Below are 23580 nucleotides of genomic sequence, written 5' to 3'. Positions count from 1 at the left end.
GAGTTTAGGAGCATGGAGGAAGGGGTAATATTAAGAGTAATCAACAAAATATTTGTAGAGATATGTATGGAATCTTCCAGGTTAAGAGAGAAAGTAGCTTCAGCTGTACATTCTATATAACCTGGAAAGCAATTCTTGCTCTGGCTTTAGTCTGACATATCTCTGACCTGTTGTGTTTCAGAATTTTTTTATAATTGGTGATGGATTCATAATAATTTTATTTATTTATTTTATTTTATTTAACATTTGTTGACCGGGAATGTCCGACTAGGTTCCACAGAGCTTGTTTTCAGCAGAGGCCCGGGGAGAAATGCTCCAGAAAAAAAAAATTTTTTCAGAAAAGAAAAAATTCTTTGAACAAAATTTGTCTGACAGACAATAGCTTGAAAAGCTTTCACTGAAAGATATTTTCAGAAAATAACATAAAAAAATAAATAAATAAAATAACTTAATAAGCTTTTTTTTTCATGGGGGCAAGCCCCCTTCACCACCCATAAACAGGGAGATCCCTGTGCATATATTAACTCCATGATCACATAACAGAAGAGAAAACTGCAAAAGTTAATGTTCACTGAATGTGACTATCAGCAATATTTCCTTTCCATATTGCCCATCAGACAAATTGTTGTTGAAAAGTTGTCAAGTTCCCATGGTGCAATGGGTGGGAGATTTCCATCTTCTTGACATCTGTTTACATATTTCAGCTTTATGTACAGAAAGAAATCACTTCTTTTAGGAATAACCCAACATAATTGAGGGCTGGTTAAAGTAAGAGAACTGTTGTCTTGAAGTTTTTTAATGTTCTGGGAATATAACAATAAGTGTTTGCGTCATCTTGTATAATATAGACAGGCATTTGGCAGCTACTGGCAGCCTACGCTGTACTATTAAATAACATATGAGTCAAGGTGAAATGGATATCCCTAACCACCTTTGTTTAGAGTGTGACTAATGCAGTAGTTGAAGTTGCACCAGAGGAATGGTGGCAACATGGGTAAAAGTGGCATCTTCAACCACGAAGTTACCTTTCTTATTGAGGGAGTCTCAACTTTCCCATGTGTGTATATAATTCCCACATTACCTGATCTGCTTCAAGGTTATGTTAGGAATAACTAAGGAATTCATAACAGGAATGAGCAAGATGACCCATGGTGTGAGCATGTGCTTAACCTTGACTAAGTATATATAGTCTGGTAGGCGGATAAGGGATAACCATCAATCTTGTGGAGTCCTTTGTTTAAAGTTTAGGTGGCAAGCAGTGGCTTGAGTGTATCCACATGACTGTGCTTCAGTGAGACACAATGATACACAGCCACTGATTAGTGTTCTGTTTAGCGGTAGTTTGTGAAACTGCATTTTCCATTTAATTTCATACATTAGGCATAATCATATGACCAGGTGCCTCATGCTGGAGTTCATGCACTATCTTTGAAACTGAGAAGAACAATTCCTTCTTGAGATTTTGCCATATAATTAAGAGCAGGGGGTTCAAACAGGAACCATATGTAATTCCCCCAGCATTCTGTCCCATCTTTTAAGCATGTATGCTTTTGGGAGGGAGGTGAGCTAATTCTTACTATATGTACATCTATATATATATATCTATAAATGGATCTAGTAAATATAGTCGAATGCATAAACCACCGAACGTCAAATACACGAACAGAAACCACCGAAAACACTAAAAAACGAAAATACATTCCACCGAATCACTAATCATCGAATGTGATAGTACAGCAGTGAACTGCAGCATAACTACACTTACTTACATAATATTAGCACAAAGCCCATCTGCAAAAGTAACACTTCAGTAGATTAAGAAGTAAGAAACACATTATCCATTCATTCAGATATTTATGTAAGGGGTGCATGTACATAACGAATAAAGACATCCAGTCGTTCATATTTGTAATAAATTAGCAATTGCTTTCACATACTCATATGCAGTGTACTCACTCTCTATGTAAGAATAAGGTTTGGAATTGCTCTTGCCGACGAATGAGAGACCTCTTCTTTGGTGTGGGTGGGCATGCAGCAGACATCCTGCAGCGTACTTCATCTACTCTGTTTTGTTCATGGGTAACTGCTCGTAGAATGCTATACATGTCAAACAAATGCCTCCCAGCTATGCAACGAAGCCTCCTGTGCCATGCTTCAACTGCATTCTGAGTTCTGGGCAAATTCAAATCATTCAACACACTGATGTTCCAGAATTGCGCAGGAAATAGTGGAGGGACTCTGAGATAAGTTGTAGACCTAGTTTTCAGGCTTCTGGGTTTCCCTATCAAATACCACTCTTCAAAATACTTCAGTAGCGCTTTGCCCACGATAGGAAAGTGCTGTTTTAACTGTTGAAACATGTCTACCACTGCATCCTCTTCTAGGAATACTAATGCTGTCAGCTGCTTAACACACTGTTGGAAATGAATATCTGAGTTGTATAGTGAAGCCAGCCCTAAATACTGAATCTTCCTCCAAATGTTTCTTCCGAAATGGAAGAAACAACCTTTGCATACCACTCCATTAATATTGCGGTTTACGCTCTGAATGGCTGCAGGCTCAAAGTCACAGAGCACGAATGGGATTTTAACATTTAGTTTCTGATCAGTGAAAAACTCAAAGATACATCGCCACATTAGGGTGTAGCACGTAATGACTTTTTATTCATGAAACAATACATAAGGGGTACACTTCTGCTTTGACAACACTATGAATGGTGTACAGCTGACGACATTCTGCACCTCGTTTGAAGTAAGTGCCATCCATTAACCATATGTTTGCAACTGTTAAGTCATGCAAATTAGCATCTGTCATCAGCACTAGTACCTTGATGTTATTGCTGATATCTTCGCAGGACTGTTTTAAGAAGACACCGTTTTTAGGGGGGAATTGTGATTCATCAAACTGAAATAAATCTATTTCAGTACACTTTACAGTACATCTCCCTTCAGAACGAATACGCTTAACAGTTTGAAGCATTAAACGTCTGTTGGGCAAATACGGTGCAAACTCTAAGGAAGTGGAGGCTACAGCATCGTCCACTATAACAGAAGGTGTATCCCTAGAAAAGGAAGCTCTTTGCTTTAACTCCGTTCTAATCCTGTATTTTTCCACGTCTTGTGGTTCACCTGTGTGACACTGCTCAACAGATTTTACAAGCTCTTCACCATCGGTTACAGAGATAATAATTGCTCTACCTATACATTTGCCGGTGATCTTGTATTTACAATTCCAGTATTTACGGCTTTTAGTTTTCTTCTCTAATTGATAAATGTATCCATCTAAAATCAGTATTTCTCCACCTCGTTGAGAAGTCGTAGTTTTGTAAGCTTGTCCCAGGACACCAGGTGGTAGCCTACACATATCAACCATGTCTATTTGTATAATTCTAACACTTCACCCGCATTGTTTTACTTTATATCAAATGGACTGCTGTGAATCAATAAATTAGTACTTAAGTGCACTATACTAAGTTCGGTGATTAGCGATTTGGTGGAATGTATTTTCGTTGTTTAGTGTTTTCGGTGGTTTCTGTTCATGTATTTGACGTTCGGTGGTTTATGCATTCGAGCATATGTACTAGATCCCTATAAATATATATATCGATATATATATATATATATATATATATATATATATATATATATATATATATATATATATATATATATCTACATATGTATATATCTCTCTCTCTCTCTATGTATATACATATATGTAACTATATAATATATATATATATATATATATATATATATATATAAAACTATATATATATATATATATATATATATATATATATAAAAATATACATATATATATATATATACATATATAGGTCTGCTTTTGGTCGAATTACATTTGGTCGAAAATAATTTCAGGCAGCCCATTTCACTGAAAGCTCATTTGATTGAAAGCTCATTTGGTCGACTTACATTTGGTTGAAAATGGAATATACCCGCTGCCCCACTGCAGTTCGACCCTGGAGTGAGAATATAAAGTAAGGGGGGTGTGGGGGGCACAGCCTCCCACATTGGGGGGGTGTAGGGACATAGCCCCCCACATTTTGCAACTAGTTTTTACTGATGCTAGATGTTTCAATGTATTTTTAATGGATACACATGTATATAATAGTGCATACACTGCAATTATGTGGGGGGGGGTTACGCCCCCCACACCCCCCCCTTACTTTATATTCTTACTCCAGGGTTGCATCATAGTGGGGCAGGGGCTATATTCCATTTTCGACCAAATGGAATTCGATCAAATAGGTATTCAGTGAAATGCATTTTCAGTGAAGTGAACTGCCTGAAATCATTTTCTTCCAAATGTAATTCTACCAAATATAGTAGACCCATATATATATATATATATATATATATATATATATATATATATATATATATATATATATATATATATATACACACACACACATAGGGGTGTTACATGGTTTATCACTGCACCCCTTTCATCGTGTGCTAAAATACTGATGTTTTTCACCAATGGTGCAGTTGGTTTAATTATGTAATTGTTGAATTTAATTAGATTGATTATTACATAATACAAGGATTTTCCCCCTTTCTTTAATGGTACAGCCCTGGAGTTAGTATATTTAATTTTTGTGGGTATGGAAACACAACCCCCATGTTGATGTGTGTGGGTATGTGGTGTGGGCTGAAACCCCCAATGAAAAAGCTTTTTTTTTTTGTTCTGTTTTGTTTTACTATTGGTTTACATTTATGATTACTTTTTCAGTGATTTTGGTGGCAATTAATGGTAATCACCAATAGTTTTTTTTTCAGCATTTTTTGTTTGGAAGCAACAGGAGATATTAGGTTGTTGAAACCACTGGAGAAAGGATTTCAGGTTGTACTGAACACCATCTTTGCTGATAGCTACACCCTGTATGGCTCTAATATTTTTGTTGGATGACATTGGATATTTCTTTGCTTTGTCTGTTTTTCACCCTTTAATTGAAAGCAGTTGGAATAAATTGTAGGCCTGGCTTGGCCATTGGTAGTGTGTGTGTGTGTGTGTGTGTGTGTGTGTGTGTGTGTGTGTGTGTGTGTGTGTGTGTGTGTGTGTGTGTGAGTGTGTGTGTGAGTGTGTGTGTGTGTGTGTGTGTGTGTGTGTGTGTGTGTGTGTGTGTGTGTTTAAAAATCAGAAAAAATACCCTGGACTAGCAGAGAAGCAATATTCTTGTGTTGAATTTAAGAAGACAGCAGGTGTTTTGATGTGGTGGTGTACTGTTTTGATAGATATTTCCTCCTTGATTAAGCTGTTTCGAAATGATAGTAACTTCAGCCTTGAAAGTGGCTGCTTGCTCAGCCCCTACTTGTGAAGACAATCTTGGTCTAATTGCAGGTAGCAAATGAAGAGTGCACTGGACTTAAATAAAGGGAAGAACAACAATAAAAAGGGTAATAAGGTAAAGAGACAAAGTATTAACATTTTTCTGTATATGTTGTACTACATTATTTGTATTTTCTTTAATTGCAGAGTCTTGTGACTTGGTCAGTGTGGAACTAATTAAAGATTCCAATGGACTAGGATTCAGCTTGGAAGGGGGAAAAGAATCCAGTCAGGGGGATCTTCCGCTGACAGTCCAGAAGGTCTTTCTAGGTAAGATCTGAAAATGATATGCTTGTATTTTGAAGTCAAGTACATTCATACACAATTCCTTTGTTGTAAAAAATGCAAAATCTATGATGGCCCTGTGAAAACAGTGCTGGTCATTATAAATTATTCTATTTCTTTTTTTCTCATTGCTAAAGGTGAGGTGATGTGTTTAACTCACTGTGAAGTCTTATGGTGGCCTGACACACTAAGACAAATCATTTTCTTGGGTTTCACAGTCATTTTGTAGTTTTGATGCATTTTGGATCTAGTCATTTTATTTTCATACATCTGTGCTGTGTCCATTGTCATGTAGTACTTAATACCTTGTATTCCTTCTGGTAAGTGAGAACCCACTACACTCTTCATTCCTGCAGACATACAGGGTCTGTCCTTAACAGGCGCACAGATCCTTGAGGATTTTGTAAGTCGAGTACTCAAGTTATAAATTAGAGAGTTTTCGTAGGCCTCCAGCTGCCTGAACATTGACTGGCATTGTTTAGGTTTCCATTCTCTCCTTTCTCCTTCCAGGGTAGTCGCAGTGTCATAGTATTGTGGCACTTACAGGAGTTATTCATTGAACTAATTGGTCATTAAGTAGTAATCAGCTGTAGTTCATTCCATTTCCCTAGACGCTTCACTCACTCATTGCCAGACTGAATATTCTGTCTGTCCTTCCTGATCTAATTCCTGTGACTTAAACATATTTAGGATCATAGGATGTTACTAGGCTAAAGGCCCTAGGGCCCTTACAAGCTTAGCCAAGTTCTACCCTTATTTCAACAATCAGCACCAATTGTTCGTGTCCAAGAGGGACACAGGTGGAACCCCCCGGGGTAAATTTACAGTTACCCATTCAATTGTCCAGACTGTGTTTGAAGAGGGCCAATGAAGTGCTCTGTTTGACATGAAGTGGAAGTCCATTCCAAAGCTGGGAGACAAATCTGTCCCTCCAGCAGGTTCTATTAATGTCACATACCAGGTTACTGTCTTTAGAGCATGTATGCCGTGTACCATTTGACTTGCGGATATGCAGCATTTCCAATAAAGCAGAGTCAAAGATTGCCTTATATGCAAGGCATAGATTGCCTCTGACTAGTCTGCATGAAACAGGATAAAGTGACAGTGATTTCAGACAATCCACATAGAACAGATGCTAAAGATCTTGAATTTTCCTTGTGAGGAACCTTTGTGGTCTCTCCAATTGTTGCATGTGCTTGGCAGGTACATACCAAATGGGGCATTGTACTCAGTTATTGGCCTGATGAGGGAAGAGTACAGAGAAGTTATAACTTCTTTTTTTCCTGGATGCAATGCCCTTACTTATGAGAAGAACAATATAGAATGCTCTGCTTACCACTGTGGAGACATGGTGATCAAAGGTAAGGTTGCTGTCAACCTGTATGCCCAGGTCTTTCACCACTGAGTGCGTACTTAGGGTGTCGTTATTGATGCAGTAGTTAACAGGAACATTGCACTTACCAAAAGGGATGATATTACATTTTTTTGCATTGAGTTTAAGGCCATGACTTTGGCACCAATCATTTGTTTGTGTAAGAGCTTCTTGTAAGATGTTGATATTGTTTGGAGATTCTATGACTGCTCCCAGTTTGCAGTCATCAGCAAACTTTGTCAGCCGTAGACCTTTAGTTTTAGCTTGTACTTCGGAGAAATAGATTCCAAACAGTAGAGGTCCCAGGACTGATCCCTGCGGAACACCATTGGTTACAGGTATGCTGTTGGAGGTGGATTCTCCATTAGATCCTTCAGGATTCCAGACCACCAGAAGGAACTACTTTATTAGTAGAGATTTAGCAGCGAGAAACAAGTTTCATCCAGTTAAGTCTGATAATTAATTAAGCAATAAATTTCAGATGCATATTTGGCATGCTTCATTGCACTCAGGCTTTGATAATTTGATGCTGAGGCCAAAGATGAAGGGTTAACGCTTCTGCCTTTCTAATACTGAGTTGCTAAATTAATTAATGAGATATTGCTCTTTTTTTCAGTTTGTTTCTGTACTGTTTTCACTGCATCTGTCTAGCTGTACTGATTTTTAGAGAGCCCCATAAGAGTTGCTTGACTTTCTTGTCATCCAACTGCTTTGTCTTCCATGTGAATGACTTGACAGAATGTAGGCATTTCAGATGGACTTGGCATTAACTATATATGGTTTTAGAGTATGATTAAACCTGAATATAATAACAGACATATAACAGGGGTCCATACTTTCTGGAGGAAGTTTTATTTTTGTTGTTTCTTGTATTTCTCGTTGATGGTACACTTTGTTTTTCTGAGGTGTTGACTCCACAGGGACTATGTTATCTTAAGTGTACCAACTTATTTGTGTGAATTAAAGATTTACATTATATTCCAGTCTAAATTCTGTACAGTACCTCTGCTGATAAATGTTTAAATAGATTTAAAAAGACTTGTAGATTCATGCTTCACTTGCAGGGCACTTTGTTTCTTGTTTTATAAGTATGCGAGTAAAAGCAAGTGCCATTTCATGTTACATTGCTCCCGTTTTGTAGAATAAAGTGTGACATGATGTTACCATAATCTTTGCATAAATGTTTTAATTTAATTGATTTGTGAGGTTTGTTGTTTTCTCTGTGAATGGAAATGCATACTTAAACACTGTCAGTAAATTTGAATGCATTTGTGGGAACTGAGTCAACCCTGCATGCCTTTCTACATACATTTGGGCCCCATCCCAGCTATGTACTTTGAGAATCTGCTTGATGTATAGTAATGTGTAGCAGTAAGTGGCTGAGAGGGTGTATATCCACATTATTCAACCGAGGACTGAAACCACTGGACTAGTCTTAGCACTTAGCTTTCTAAGTGAGACACCATCTTCCTATCCATTATGAGGTCTACTCTTCTATAGCTTTGGTATTGATTGAATGTATTTCTTTTGTTATGCTCCCCCATCGTCAACCTAAAGGGAATGACTCAACGTACTCAGAGAGTACGTTAAGTAGACAATGTCGCTTTCTTATTCAAAATTATCCAATTGGCAGATTTTATAGAAATCAATGTTCTTATGCCACAGACAACAAATAGTACTTCATCAGTTATTCTGCTAAAGACCTCTCCTTTTATGAGGTTGGTCTTATCAAGTCATTCTAGAATAACCAACTGTGCATTGGCCTTTCCTCAGGAAGGCTCATAACAATTTTCTGGGCAAATCAGAATGGAATTTTGGATTATTCATCCCTTCTCTAAACCTATAATCAAAGAAGTCATTTTTTCCAGCCTGGAAATTTTCCAATTCTTGGCACTAACTACTTACACTAATCACTTATTTTGGTATTCCTTTCACACTGCCATCCTGGGACAGTCTGTTGTATTAACTTTTTGGCTCAACATATTTGCCAGAAGACCCAGCATTTGGACATTCTTCCTTCAAAGAGGGAGCATAAGAATGTGGACAGATCTAGCAAACTGATTTACTTCTCATTGCTTTGGGCTTAAGTTATATTACCTTATCCACTCATCTGTCTTATTTCTACACATCTCTGATGAGCAACAGCTTTGAGAAGATGTTTGTTTCTAAATTCTTATATGCAGGATATGATGGAAAAATATGCTTGGCCTTGGCTTCACCAGGGTTCCCTGACTTAAGCTGTTGTCATTTAGAGACAACCTGCATCAAGTTATCTATGATGTCCATTTTTTATTGAGTATTTTGCATTGATTACTGAATACCTTCAAATAACAGGCTAATGCTGTTTCTGAGGTGGTAGACATGTATGGTCTCACCTTCTGTTCTTCATGTATGTCCCTAGCTTCTGTTCCTCAGAGCAAACTTTAAGCTTCATAAAGAAGATCCATAAATAACAATGATTACTGGGTGGGCACTAGGCCTCAGCCCTATTGTGGGTTCTTCAAAGGTTCATATGAAAGGCTTTGACTTAAAAGACCAAGAATCTACCCTTATGGTTTCTCAGAGGCCACTGAGAGAGGAAGTCAGTTCTCTAAGTTTACTGTGGCTTGAAGGATCAGCAGCCTGGACAGGTGGGTTCTCAACTTCATAGTGAAAGGTAATGTTTTAGACTTGCTCAGGCTTCTATCAACTTGCCTTCATCTTTCAGAGAAGTTAGCCTCTGAGACGTTTTTGGTGCAGTCTTGGTCCTTCCTGGCCAAAGGAAGCAGTGCTGACAATCCCACTAGGAAATATGAAATACAGGATATTCTTTGTGTTTCTACTTAATTCCCAGGAAACTAGGGGTGTTTTTACTGGTTCTGGACCACAGTAATTTCATCCTTCGTATAACTTATGAAATGCTACATGGTCACCATTGAAACTTTAATGCCACTATTTCAGAGACTTTTTGGATGGCATCAGCAGACATGATAGATACCATTTGCCACATCAAGATTTGGGAAAAACACAGGAAGTATCTAGGGTGCTTTTTGAGTGGATAGCATTACCAGTAGAGGCTGATGCTCATTGACTTTTCCTCTTTCACTGTTTTTTTCAAGGTGTTAGCTATGATTCACCACCTGCTGTTGTTCTCTTATCTCAATGAATTGCTGTTGGATGTTCTGTCTTATTAGTCCCTGACAGTGGCCCTGACATGGTTCTTCCATGTTTTTTGTCACTGGAAGCCACCATTATTCCTGTTACCAGTGTCAAGTATCTCTTTCCTTGGAGCACTACTGGATACCACTGATTGGTTGATTCTCGAGCTTTCCATCCTCTGAAACTACCTAGGATCTTAGAGAGTTGGCATCCTAAATCACCTAGCAAAGGCAGACTAAGGCCCATCTACTTTTATATTTACTTGGACATAATGTTTGTGATGTTAGCCATATTGCATTTTACCTACTTTCATAAATGACACCAACTTTGGACTCTGTGCTGACAGTGATTGCAAAGCCATTACACTGATGCTCCTTATTTTGAACCCTGACTGCTATTTGTTAGACTGTAGGTCTCTCGCCACAGCATAAAAGCAGAATTTATTTCCCAAGACATTTCTTTTTTTTTTCCATAATAAATTTTTATTGAAATATATTTTCCAAAAACATTACAAAAATACAATAAACATCATACACATAACACACTATAACTACTACAAACCATTTATACAATATCTACATGAAATGCTTCCTATATTTAATATATTCCTAAAATCAGTATCATGCTAATATAATATTGAAGACCTTTTCCCATATTTTCGGGTTATTAATATTTTTGTTAGTTTGTTTCAGAAGTAATTTATGTGCTAGTATATGCTTTATAGCCACAAGCTTAAAATTATTCCATGATGTCTTATGTGGTTCTAGCCAATTTGTGGCTATATAGAGTTTCATCAGCAAAAAAATATTCATACAAACAATAGTTTGCGATCTGGAAAGCTCTCTTGGAGGAATGTGTAGAATCATAAATTCCATGACAGTGTAGAACTTTGATAACCCATCTTTTGCAGTTGTACTTTAAGAGAGTTCCAAAGTTTATATACGCATTTACAACTCCAGAACATATGAAGAAGATCCGCTGTTTGATCTGCATAGTATGGACAAATTGGAGAATTCCTAGGGTTAAATTTATGTAATCTAAGATGTGTGTAATATGCATTGTTCCAAATCATCAATTGCGTGTACATCAGTTTTTGAAAAGAAACTGATTTCCTAGTTATATCAATTGCTTTTAATATCTGATTGTCTGTTACTGTTACTTTTTTTACCCAATACTCTGAAAGCAAAATTTTGTCCTGAAATTTCAAATCCTTAATTAATTTATATGCAGTTGCTATAAATTTAGTGTCTTGTTGGATAGCTTGCCACAATTCAGAGCACTTATCCACAAATCCGGCTCCAAGACATTTCTAATATTGAGTGCTTTGCTGAAAAGATAGAGAACCTACTTTGGTCTACTTTGGTTCAAGTTTGTTGGTTTAACAACTAATATTCTTCAAAAGCAGGGAGATACATTGTTGACATTATGTTCTGGAGTCAAAGGTCTGAATCTACTTGCCTGACTTTCTAGGGTCAGACAGTCAGGCAATAATATGGTACCTGAAAAAGCAAGGCAGGATTCTTTCCAGTTCAGTGCTTATCCTCTTATATTTCAATTCTAGGGGTGGTCTGATTTAAAAAAGACAAACTAGTAGTTTATTAAACATGTGAATGGAGGGAGATTAATCAGGTAACTGGATGAAATATATAATCATAACATTATGTGTTGTTTAAGCTATGAAAAATAAGACAAGCATTTTACCAGATAAAACAGAATATTTATCCTTTGTGCTAAACATAATATTTGCACTGTTTACAGATAACAATTGTAATTTAGTGCCTAGAACCCAATATATTTAATTGGGAAATATAATGATACCATGAACAGTTTTACAGTTTGACAATATATTTACTTGGGAAGTATAATGATACCATGAATAGTTTTACAGTTTGACAATATATTTACTTGGGAAGTATAATGATACCATGAATAGTTTTACAGTTTGACAATATATTTACTTGGGAAGTATAATGATACCATGAATAGTTTTACAGTTTGACATTATATTTACTTGGGAAGTATAATGATACCATAAATAGTTTTACAGTTTGATTCATACATGTCTTAAGTAATTAATAAGTGCTTCAAGCTGTCAGCAAGTTTATTATGTGACAAATGAAAATATGACACTGACACCATAAAGGGTTTCCATTTCTGTAATGTAATCAGCACAACAATATGAGATGCTTGACATTTCTGCAGGGTGTAACTTCTGCTGTTTGTTAAAAAGCAACATATCACTATGGTACTTTTAAAGACTGTGACATTTTTATTAATACGACAGCCTGCAGTTTGTTAACAATCAATAGCAGTCTGAGTTGTGATTTTTAAACTAAAGTGTAATGTTTGGCATGTGTACGTATGCATGGAAAAGTCTAGAAGAAACAGATGATTGCTCCAAAGCAATACCTCAAAACATGTACAAGGATTGCTTTCAAAGATTTGAACTTGGAGCTAATTTCTACTATGCAGTTTGACACATGAAGAGATTTGTCTTCATGAGTTAATCACATCCTTATGGAATATAGGTTAATGCCAGGCAATGAGCAAGCTTTTCTTACCTGTACCATTCCCTTACAGTCTTTGTCAGGTATGTGCAATGTGTCAGTGTCCTGTAACGCAACCTCTGTTGTTCACATTTTGTACACTCAACCTTTTTCTTACTAAACAAGCAACGGCCTGTACATTCCAGAGATGGATATTGGAGAAGCATCTGCCCTATCTTGGTGATTTTAGAATGGGACCTATAGGAGCCAGATGGACTTAACTCAGAGATAATGACAATGAGAACCTTTCACCAAACAGCTAACATTCCATGGCCCCTACCTTTGAGACGCCCTTATGCTCATGACGTACTGGCTTTTAGCCCCATTTTAGTCTTCTCTTGAAGGAATGTTTAAATTAGTATCTGGAAAGGAGAAAAGAATAACTGGGAGTCTTTGCACAGGGATCTTATTTTTGCAGCCTGGAAACATTTAAATGCCTTAATTGCTATTCCCAAGAAGGCAGATACCTTCTACAAGCCCAAGGTAAGAAGCATGATTCTTTCTAAGAAAGAGAGATATCCTACTCATTTCAGTATTCGTCCCAGGGACCAAGGAGCCTATCTACCTAACTGGAAAGAGTGGGGAAAAAACTTTTCCTCTGTCAAACTGGGGCTTAAAAACCTCAGCTGTTTGTCTCACCTACATTCCATTCCTCCCCTGTTGATCAGATGTTAGAAGTTTTTAGCTCTCCCTGAATCTGTGGTGAAAGAAAAGATGGATGCATTCCTTATCACGTGTTCCAGAGTGGGATTTTTGTACTGGTGCTAAGGACAGAGCAGCATCCTCAAATGTAGGATGACATGGATCAGAATGTCCTCCTTTACTAGCTAAAACACTTGGTTCCAGTGAAACTTGGTCTTCTCATCCATCAATGTAAATGCTGTTACAGTCTTTGTTTGTACTCCAACATATTTACATATAGTTGCAAATCCACTGATAAAGTGATTCCTAAAAGATATCCTTCACTGAAGACTTCCAGGAAGAATTATTTAGACCGCAGGAACTGAATTTCATGTTGGAAAAATAATCCTTCTCTTCTTCTGCTTTTTATCCAGCAGACATGATTGACACATAAAGTATCTCTCTCTCTCTCTTGGAAAACACTTTTTAGTGGCTGTTATCTCAGGGAGAAGAATCCGAATCTAAGACTTAACAAGCTCTTATTATGCGTAGAAACCAGCCAATATGGTTTTTCATAATGAAAGTGTATAACTGAAAAAAAAAACAATCCTTCCTTTATGCCAAATGTTGCTTCAGCAGTATTTTTGAATCAGTCTGAAAAACAATCTTTCTTTTCTTCATGCCAAATGCTGTTTCAGCAATATTTTTGAATCTGTCTGTTCAGTTATTTGTCTTTTATCGAGAGCATACATTCTAGTTGTGTAATTTAAATAAGAGTTTTTGTTGGCAGAAGATTGTAATGACTTGTATACATGAGAGAAACGCTACATGTGTGATGCAGAGACGAAAAAGAAAATGTGTTTTCTTCTTTCCTTTTCTACATCTGAGCAATTGTCATTTTATACTCTTCCTCTGCTGACTGTATGCCATGTATAACTCTGCTGTAGTGTATGTACCACTGGTTCTAGTTTTCTGTGCTCCCTTCCCTACCAGCCTAACTATTCCGCTCCTTATTTTCCTTTTACAAGTGCTCTCCACCATGGTGGACACTGACTCTATTCATCAGGGACTTCTTGTCCCCTTCTTCACCATTCAGCAACAGGCAAAGCCAGGAACGTTTAAGTACGCTTCCATAGCAGAAAAACACAGTACTAAATCCTGCTAGTGTGCACTTATACCTTCATTATCCTAGGCATTATAGTTAAACTCTATATATGTGATAGCCCTCAACATGCAGATGTCATGTTCCTGTATTTGTGATAGCCCTCAACATGCAGATATCATGTTCCAGTGTTTGTGATAGTCGTCAACATGCAAATGTCATGTTCCTGTGTTTGTGATAGCCCTCAACATGCAGATGTCATGTTCCTGTGTTTGTGATAGCCCTCAACATGCAGATGTCATGTTCCTGTATTTGTGATAGTCCTCAGCATGAAAATGTCATGTTCCTGTGTTTGTGATAGCCCTCAACATCCAGATGTCATGTTCCTGTGTTTGTGATAGTCCTCAACATGCAAATGTCATGTTCCTGTGTTTGTGATAGCCCTCAACATGCAGATGTCATGTTTCTGTGTTTGTGATAGCCCTCAACATGCGGATGTCCTGTTCCTGTGTTTGTGATAGCCCTCAACATGCAGATGTCATGTTCCTGTGTTTGTGATAGTCTTCAACATGCAGATGTTATGTTCCTGTGTTACTTTACCTACTAGCCAGAGCTTCTACACACACATACACACACACACACACACACACACACACACACACACACACACACACACACACACACACACACATTGTCATGACCTGTGTTGCCAGCATCAGATAAGAATGATCTTATTTTGTTTAGGGAAGATTGGAAGCCTTCCTAGCCTCCTGCACTCAGTTGACTATTTCCATAATAATCTTCCCTGGGTATTGTACCCTCTTTCCTACTGATTGTACACACTGCACTGAGAAGTCGCTGCTGTTGTAACAACCTGCTTTCTATGCTGCTGTTGCACCTTTATTCATGGCTCTGACTGCCTGATGATCCTTTCAGATGTACAGGTGAAGACTGATTGGCTACTGCTGGTGAAGGCAAGTGGACAGTATATCCCACTTTGCTCCCTTGTCACCAATAATTCCTCTGCAACCCTGAAATTACCCAACTTTTATTGTCCATGCTACGCCCACAATTAGTCTTTCTGCTACTGCCTCTGTGACCAACACACATAACCCTTACAAAATACTTCTAAATGTGAAGCACTTTAACAAACTACAACAGTATAACCTACAGTAAAATTTCTTAGCACTCATTCAACTCAAATAACATTACTTCATAGACCAAAAAAATGCAGCTGATTCCTTTTCTATTCATTCTCTATACACTTGCATTACCAACTTATTCACAAAAACATGCAAGCCTTGCTAAGTCTAACAATGTCAACAACCAGTTTCAACACTATCACACTACCCAGGCATACACAGCATTTCTGCACTTCCTACCATCTCGAACCAAGCAAACACTGTAACACAATGCTTCTAAAACTTACATACACCTATCATAACAATATACACATCCAAGCCACAACACAAAACAACATTCCAAATCACTCACTACCCACTATTACTATTAGGTTAACTCCATTTCCACAAGTATTCCTCCTGCATTGGCAGTACTGAATCCAACTGAGGACCACTCCAAACTACTACAGCATTACACACCCATCTGTCTTACGCCATAAAACCAACTATTTAAAATTACAATACTCAGTGAAGGAAGTATGCTCAATTAACTTGAACAAATGACTGTATTTATGAGCTCATATAACAACAGCATAATAAGTATCACTGAATCCTGAGTTAAACCAAAAGTACTTCCCTATCATTGCTAGACTATGCAAAAACAGAAATGATCAATAACTCACAAATTAACTAAACTCACTATACAAAGTATTTGATATGACATGGAAAAATGGGAATAAAATACATCCCCTGAAAACCAATACAAATGAGTGCATATCCACATTTCAGACAAACAAGTCACCAAAAGACACAAAGGAAACTCCATTTAAAATCAACAAAAAATGGCCAAAAATAATTATGGAAATAATTCAGTAATATAACAGGCACAGCAAACAGAAAGATCCCACTAAAGTAACTCTGTTCAGACTATCTCAGGACTAGTGTACCACAAGACTTGCACACAGAATTAAAAACCCTCCCCAACACTCACGTGCCAACTTCATTCATATCCATTCCACCTGATCCACCCCCTACACACCATTTTTTTACTTCAAAAATCTACCAGCAAAGAAATAAGCAAACTAATCTATCAAATCCCAGCAGATTCCCCACCTAGTGCAGTTGGCCTACTGCCCTGGTTTGTACTACTATGCAGTGGATGCCTTCTCCACCCACTCAAACACCTCTGTGACATTCACTTCACACAAAACTTCATGCCAACTGAATGAAAACAAGCAAGCAACACAGTCTGACCCTTAAGTTCCAAAACCCAAGGATACTGCAGACTTTTGACCAATATCACTACTCCCCACCCTTGGAAAGATTCTTGAGAAAATTATTTTTATACAACTAATAGACTGTGGTAAAATTAGAGCATCCAAGTACCACATCAACTTGGATTTTGGTCAGGATGCAGCACCATAACTGCAATACATTCACAGATGACATCTTATGAGATATAAACAAAGACCATTTAACTGGTGCAATATTCATCAACTTCACCAAAGCCTTTTTTTTCTAGAATACCACAAACTCCTACTTGATTTCCTAATCTCTAATATATGCTAAAACTTGTTTCCATGGTTTAAAATCTTCCTTACCAACAAGACATTCAAGTCCAGACAGATAACAGTTCATCCAACCTAGTTACCCTTACCAAATGAGTCTCCCAAGGGCCCATTTTCTCACCAATATTCTTCTTTCTGTTCATAAAAGGCCTACATGCAAAACTCAAGAAACCCATTTAATTTCATATGTAGATGACATGGTAATCTACAAGTCTGACACATCACATTTCACTATTAAAACACTTCTGGAAAACACCCCCCCTCCGCCCTTTCTCAGTGGCTGTCACATAACAACCTCATCCTCAATACAAAGAAAGCTAAAGCCATAATCTATGGATAAAGGCAAAACATCACCACAGTCTCACGCAGCTGGACAGATAGTCACAAAAAGAAAGACTTCAAAAACTTAGGGTTCTGGCTAGATCATTCACTGAATTTCCAGCATGCCACTATGACAAAATTCAAAATCAATACCCTCTTATTCTGGAGTAAAAAAAAATGTCACACTTCCTCTCACTCAAAGGCAGAAACACTATAGTTAAAGGACTACTACAATGGCAAGGTGAAGGAGGAGGCTGCCACAGTTGCAAGCTATTAGATGTCACAGGGATCTGCAACTGATGATGGTGGAAGAGTGCAGTGCTGGCAATTCTTTATAAAGCTGCAAGGATTTTGAGTGATACTGAACTGGGCTGAAGTGCTGATAGCTTCAGCATTCAAGGAAACCAGTCCACCCTCCAAATTACAGCAAACACCATCTTCAGGGTCATCACCATTGCATCCGACTCTAAAGAGCATCACTGCACAGACCTAATGGCTTCTCATAAAACAAAGATGTACATAACCCCTAGCCTGTAAACTAACTCAGAATGCAACATTCCACTTCTTTGCAAGAGGAAGCACTAAAAGAACCATAACATATAACCCATGACCTTAATCTTCCCTCAGTGTAACCATTCTACAAAACAAACTTCAGGCTTCTGACCACAGCTTTACATTAGTAACCCCTCAGATTTGTTACTCTCTCCCAAAAGAACTTTAACTGACCTCTCCTTTTAATAAATTCAGACAAAATATTGCAAAAAAAATGTATTCAAAGAAGAATTATGTAAATGCTTCATATTCCAGGGCATTAACTGATAACACCCTTAACCACTAACTCCCTCAACCCTCTCTCAAACCCTGCAACTCAGCTCCAACAGGCACATTTAACAATCTCTCCATCTCTCTTTAACTTATTATTAACTTCCTCCTTGTTCATTTCTAGCCAACTCCTGTGTGTACCCCCAAACTTGTTCTCGCCTTCCTCTCCTTACCTCTATCTTTTTCTACATACTGGAAAATAACTCTCCGGAAATGCCATTGTACTGTATACTTCATCTTACTTATATTATCAAAGCATTGTCATACAATAACTATTTCTATATTGTCACTACTCTTCTCTGAAGGATCCTATTAGTAAATATTATTTATTTGTATTTTCATACAATTAATACTTTATCAGTACTGAATATTGCTTTCTTTATGTTCATTTTTTTTGCTATTACATTAATTGTACTCTCCATGGCTAAGCCTGAAAATGGTCTGTTTTTTGGATCAGTGCTCTACCTCAATCAACAAAGTATAAATAAATAGAATATTTGTTAACTGGGTAAACCAAGCCAGCTCAACTGGCACATCATGATAAAGCCCTGCCTGTGAGACTCAAATGACCGGAGTTCAACTAGGGGCTCATGTACCTGTTGGAGCTGTTGTGTTGGGGGTGGGGAGAAGGACAGAGCTTAAACCTGTTCACCTCTTTTTGGCAGGAAGGTTCGGGAATGTGTACCCGGGCACATACTCTGTGACAGAATTCACTGATGAAGACCACGGATCATACAGAAGTGTTATTTATAAGGCAACAGGGGCATTATTATGTTGTGTGCAAAAATGTGGATATCAGTTGCAAGGCCTATTTCACACCACCTCTTGAATACTAAGAGGCGTGCACAGTGAACCAACAAGGCTTTTGTTGTTGTGTCTTTCGGCTTTTCCCAGTTAGGGGTCGCCACAGCGGAACTCCGGTCCGCTAATGATTGGTACTTGATTTTTACATGCCGAGTTACCAGCCCTGATGCACAACCTTCAACGAAGGTACGCCCATTCACGCATGTCTCAAGAGGAAAAAAAATTATGGCCTTTTGAATAATGGTTCTTATGATCTGTACTCATCCATTGGATAGGAGGGGATTGATTGATAATGGAGACCTTGATGGTCAGAAATAAATAGGTGGAAAAAATGTATAAATCCACTAGGCATAGAAGTTTTCAAGGGTGAGAAAGGAGTGCTTTCTTTTTAAGTAATTTGCTCAAAGTCATAAAAGAGGCAAATGGAGACTGAAGAAATCAAACCATGGCCTACATGAAGAAGCTGTTTAGTTGTTCATAGCCTTAATCCTTTGTGGTAAATTGCGAGATACTCCTACATATGCTACAGGTGCATATGTAGCTGAGGTTCAATACCAGGAGGACAGTGAGTTCAGGAAAATAGATAAACTGTTTTTCTCCTTCATAAAAGGAAAACAAGTTCTGTTTCCAGTATAGTATGTCTAACCGCATGACCAAATACATCTTATTTTGCTATGACAAGTACAGTAAAGCTGTGCAAGGTCAGAACACAATAGACAGGCCACAGCAAGTTCAGAAACTTGCTTATAAATGTTTTTGCACACAATATTTTGGAAGCTGTCACATGAACAACTGTCCATATAGTTACCAAACAATACAAGCTAGGTATGACATTTACAGTTAGAACAGAATTTGGCATGGCTATGCAAGAAGGGACCCTGGAACCATCCATTATTTGTGTAGTATCTATTAGAAACCACAAGCTAAAAGAAACCCTTTCAGACTCATACTCAGAGAATAACCTTTATAGGCATGCTGTTGGATTTTGTCCAGTAACAGCCACTCCTACCCTTGGAGAGGCCTAGGAAATTCTGACTTTGGTCACCTGAGTAAGTATGCTCTACAAGCTGAATGCTTAGAGTCTGATGCGTCTTCTGGGGTTTCATGGCTGCCAAGATATTCATGGTTTGCTGTCCTGTGGATGCAGGCATCAGAACATTAGAGACATCATATATACTTACAGACATTATTTTGGTGTCAGAATCTTTTTGTTTGACTTTGAAGTTCTGAACAGTACCCATCACTTTTCTGGTGGGTCTTCTTTTCTCACAGACAAGCCAATCAGTCTCTTTTACCTGTGAGCTGGTGAGCTTACTTGAGCTTCCATATTGTGCAGAAAGTGTGTTTCATTCTAGAGAAGCGGAATTAATATCAACCAACTGGAGATAAGGGTGGACATTCTGTCAATAAACACCTCAGAGATAAAACTGTGTCTAGAATTCTCTTTATCCAGTCAGATAACTAAATCGTTATGTGGCGCCTAAGCAAGTAAAGGGGACACAAATTCAAACTTTTTTGTAAGCAATGCTTATCTGATATTGGGCAATAGAAAGGATCATCACAGTATTAGTAGTTCACTTCCCCAGGTAAGTGACCAAGGTAGAGGACACTAATCCAGTCCTTCAGTCCTCTTCTGTAGGTGTTGATTCAGACACCATGCCTAGATGGCATGTTCTAGAAGTGGGTGATTCTGGGGCTTGTCATATTTCCTACTTGGAAAAAAGTTATCTTCACCTTCTTCTGCTCAGATCAGCATGGCAAAGAAGAGATAGTAGTGGACACTGCCTCTGCAGTTGGATTAGAGTTTCCTGTCCACATTCCTCCTATTCCTATTGATTCCACATCTGAATGCAAAGTTTAGAGGAGAAAAAAAATGAAACTCATTCTGCTTGCCTCTTGGAGTACTTTCAGGATTTGAAGATCCTGGAAACAAAGAAAACTCTAGTTGTCCAAGTGGAGGATATGTCTCATAGCTGAGGTGGCAACCAGATCCACCTCCGTGCCTGACTTCAGATATCGATTCCTTGATCTTACCAAATTTGCTAGGAGTGATATCAAATGTTAAGGCTGCTAGAAATCTTTCCACTGGATGTATTTATGCCTCTACCTGAAGTGAAATCTGTTCTCATGTTGTGCACAATGTACCCATTACCACCTCAGTCAGTCAGTCTGAAGTGATTTTGGTTATATCAGACACCTGTATAATTTCAGCCTCATTTATTCCATGGTTAAGGTGCATGTGTAAGCTACCTCTGTACATCTAGACCATGGGAAAGGCAGTACTGCATTCTCAAACACCTCCTTAAAGGAGTGTTTCATTTCTGCCTCTTTGGAAAAACAATCCCCTTCAAGGTAGTTTATTTTCATGGTTGTCAGGCTTGCCTGTCCACCATATGAGGCTAGTAACTTGCTAGTGCTGTAGGTTACAATTTGGAAAATTACTTTCCTGGTTACCATCCCCTATATGCTTAGGATTTCCCTGTACTCAAGCAGAATTTCAGAAATGAAGAACACCATCCTTCTAGCACTATATAAACAAACCAAAATGGAAATTCACTGAGAGAAAAATGGATCTGCTGCTGTCTCTCACCAGGCTGACTGCCATAATACCAACATATTTCATCTATTCTCTAGAACAATCCTGATTATACAACTTTTCTCACTTCTGATTTCTCATTACAATGATTTCCTCCTATTCTCTCTCAACTATAACTTTCATACTATCGCTATCTTCCTAAAGTAATTTCCTCAGCTCTTAGAAGTAATTTTTCACAAAAAATGGTTTTACTTTACCAAGGATCTATACAGAGACGAATGTATTCTCACAGAGTAAATTCATTGCTGCTTATAAACTGTTTCAATGTCTAAATATCTTCTTCTTCTATGTATCTGATACATATATTAGATGTGGATTCTTATACTATAGATGTTGTTGCCTAATCTCTTTCATGCATAATATTGTTGTTGTTGTTGTTGTGTCTTTCGGCTTTTCCCAGTTAGGGGTCGCCACAGCGGAACTCTGGTCCACTAATGATTGGCAGTAGATTTTTACGTGCCGACTTGCCAGGTCTGACGCACAACATTCAACGAAGGTACACCCATTCATGCATGTCTCCACACAGAAGACGCTCTAACTGAGAATCGAACTGGACAGCATCTTACTATGAGGCGACAACACTACCGCAGCACCACCACCGCAGTACTATTCATGCATAATACAATCATGAAAGTTTAAACAATGATTGGAAATTATGTACAGTACAATATTCATGCATAATATTGTACTGTACATAATTTCCAATCTTTGTTTAAACTTTCATGATTGTTTTAATGATTGCACAATATATGGAGCTTTTCTTCCCAGGCCTAAGCTGAAAAGGGATTCATGCTAACCCCACTCCAACTATCTATGTGAACTAAGTCAAAATAAATAAATGAAATAGATACATTTCAGAGCTTTGGGTCCTTATGTGTTGGGACACATAGCTGGCCTTATGCAGAGACAGAGTTTTCCTCAGGGCTAATCCATATTTCCTTCCAAACTTTGTTTAAGCATTGTCCATGAAGCAGTGTGCATACACTAATTGGTTTTCTTTGTGGGGCAGAATCCAGAGGAGACTGGATCCTTCACATTTTTCAAAGTTTGTATGTGGAGCATCAGAGGAGTTGTTACCTGAAAGTGGTGTACAACTTTAGGAAAATAGACAGCTTTCTATCTCTCTTGCACTGTAATGGGAAGGATTGAAGGTTTCCAAGCCGACACTTTCCAAGTGGTTTGCCAAATGGACTTTTTTATGGCTCTGGTAGCTAACTACACCTTGGTTAATGTTGCAGTAAAAGCTTTCTCTACAAGACGAATGACTGTTTTTAGTATTTGTTTCAAGAATATCTCCAGTGCAGTCTTTTATACTACTGCCACATCTTTGGTGTACCAAGCAGTGCAATTTCTATTGAGTTTGGAAGTTGGACTATGTTTAAGAAGTCAGCCCTCCAAGAGTCAGCTGACTGAACTCTGTATTAACTAATCCTCTGTCTGCTTCCATTATTGGCTTCTGTTTAGGATTTATCCTTACTGAAGACCCAACAGAGAGTTCCCTGTATTAAATACGAAATATTTCCTACTATATTAGTTGATGTTTGAGGAACTCTCCATGGGTCAGGAGCACCTTCCACCCCGTTATAGATGGTTGTCTCTTTTGCTGGCCTTGGTTGTTGGAGTTTGTTGTATGTTGGGCAATTATGTGCTTGTATATTACTTGTTTAATAATGTTTCACATTTTCAATATTATTTCTTGAGTTGCAGAATATAATTACTTGGTTTGCGGGAATGTGTATTCACTTGTGTAACCTGTGAATTTTCTTCATGGTGTGTGTGTTGATTCAGGTACATGGACACCATGAAATAGGCATGGAACTTAGAAAAATACTGAATTGTGATTGGTGAGGAAGATAGCCATGACAAAGAATTTATCAAGTACCTGTAGCGTCATCTTGTAGATCAACTGATATGCTAAGAACATACCGA

General features: G+C 37.9%; 1 protein-coding gene across 1 annotated transcript in view; it reads left to right on the top strand.

Annotated features, from left to right (window-relative positions):
• LOC122808411 (pro-interleukin-16-like) overlaps positions 1–23580 on the top strand; it is an 81227-nt gene that overhangs the window by 37215 nt on the left and 20432 nt on the right. The window contains exon 3 of the mRNA XM_044079373.1: positions 5503–5625. Within this exon, the coding sequence (XP_043935308.1) occupies positions 5503–5625 (123 nt within the window). The remainder of the gene's footprint in view (positions 1–5502; positions 5626–23580) is intronic.

The sequence above is a fragment of the Protopterus annectens genome, chromosome 8.part0, assembly GCF_019279795.1.
Source record: "Protopterus annectens isolate FY-2018-M chromosome 8.part0, PAN1.0, whole genome shotgun sequence".
Lineage (NCBI taxonomy): Eukaryota > Metazoa > Chordata > Ceratodontiformes > Protopteridae > Protopterus > Protopterus annectens.
The sequence above is the reverse complement of the archived record's forward strand: the minus strand, read 5'-3'. Positions and strand labels throughout refer to the sequence as shown.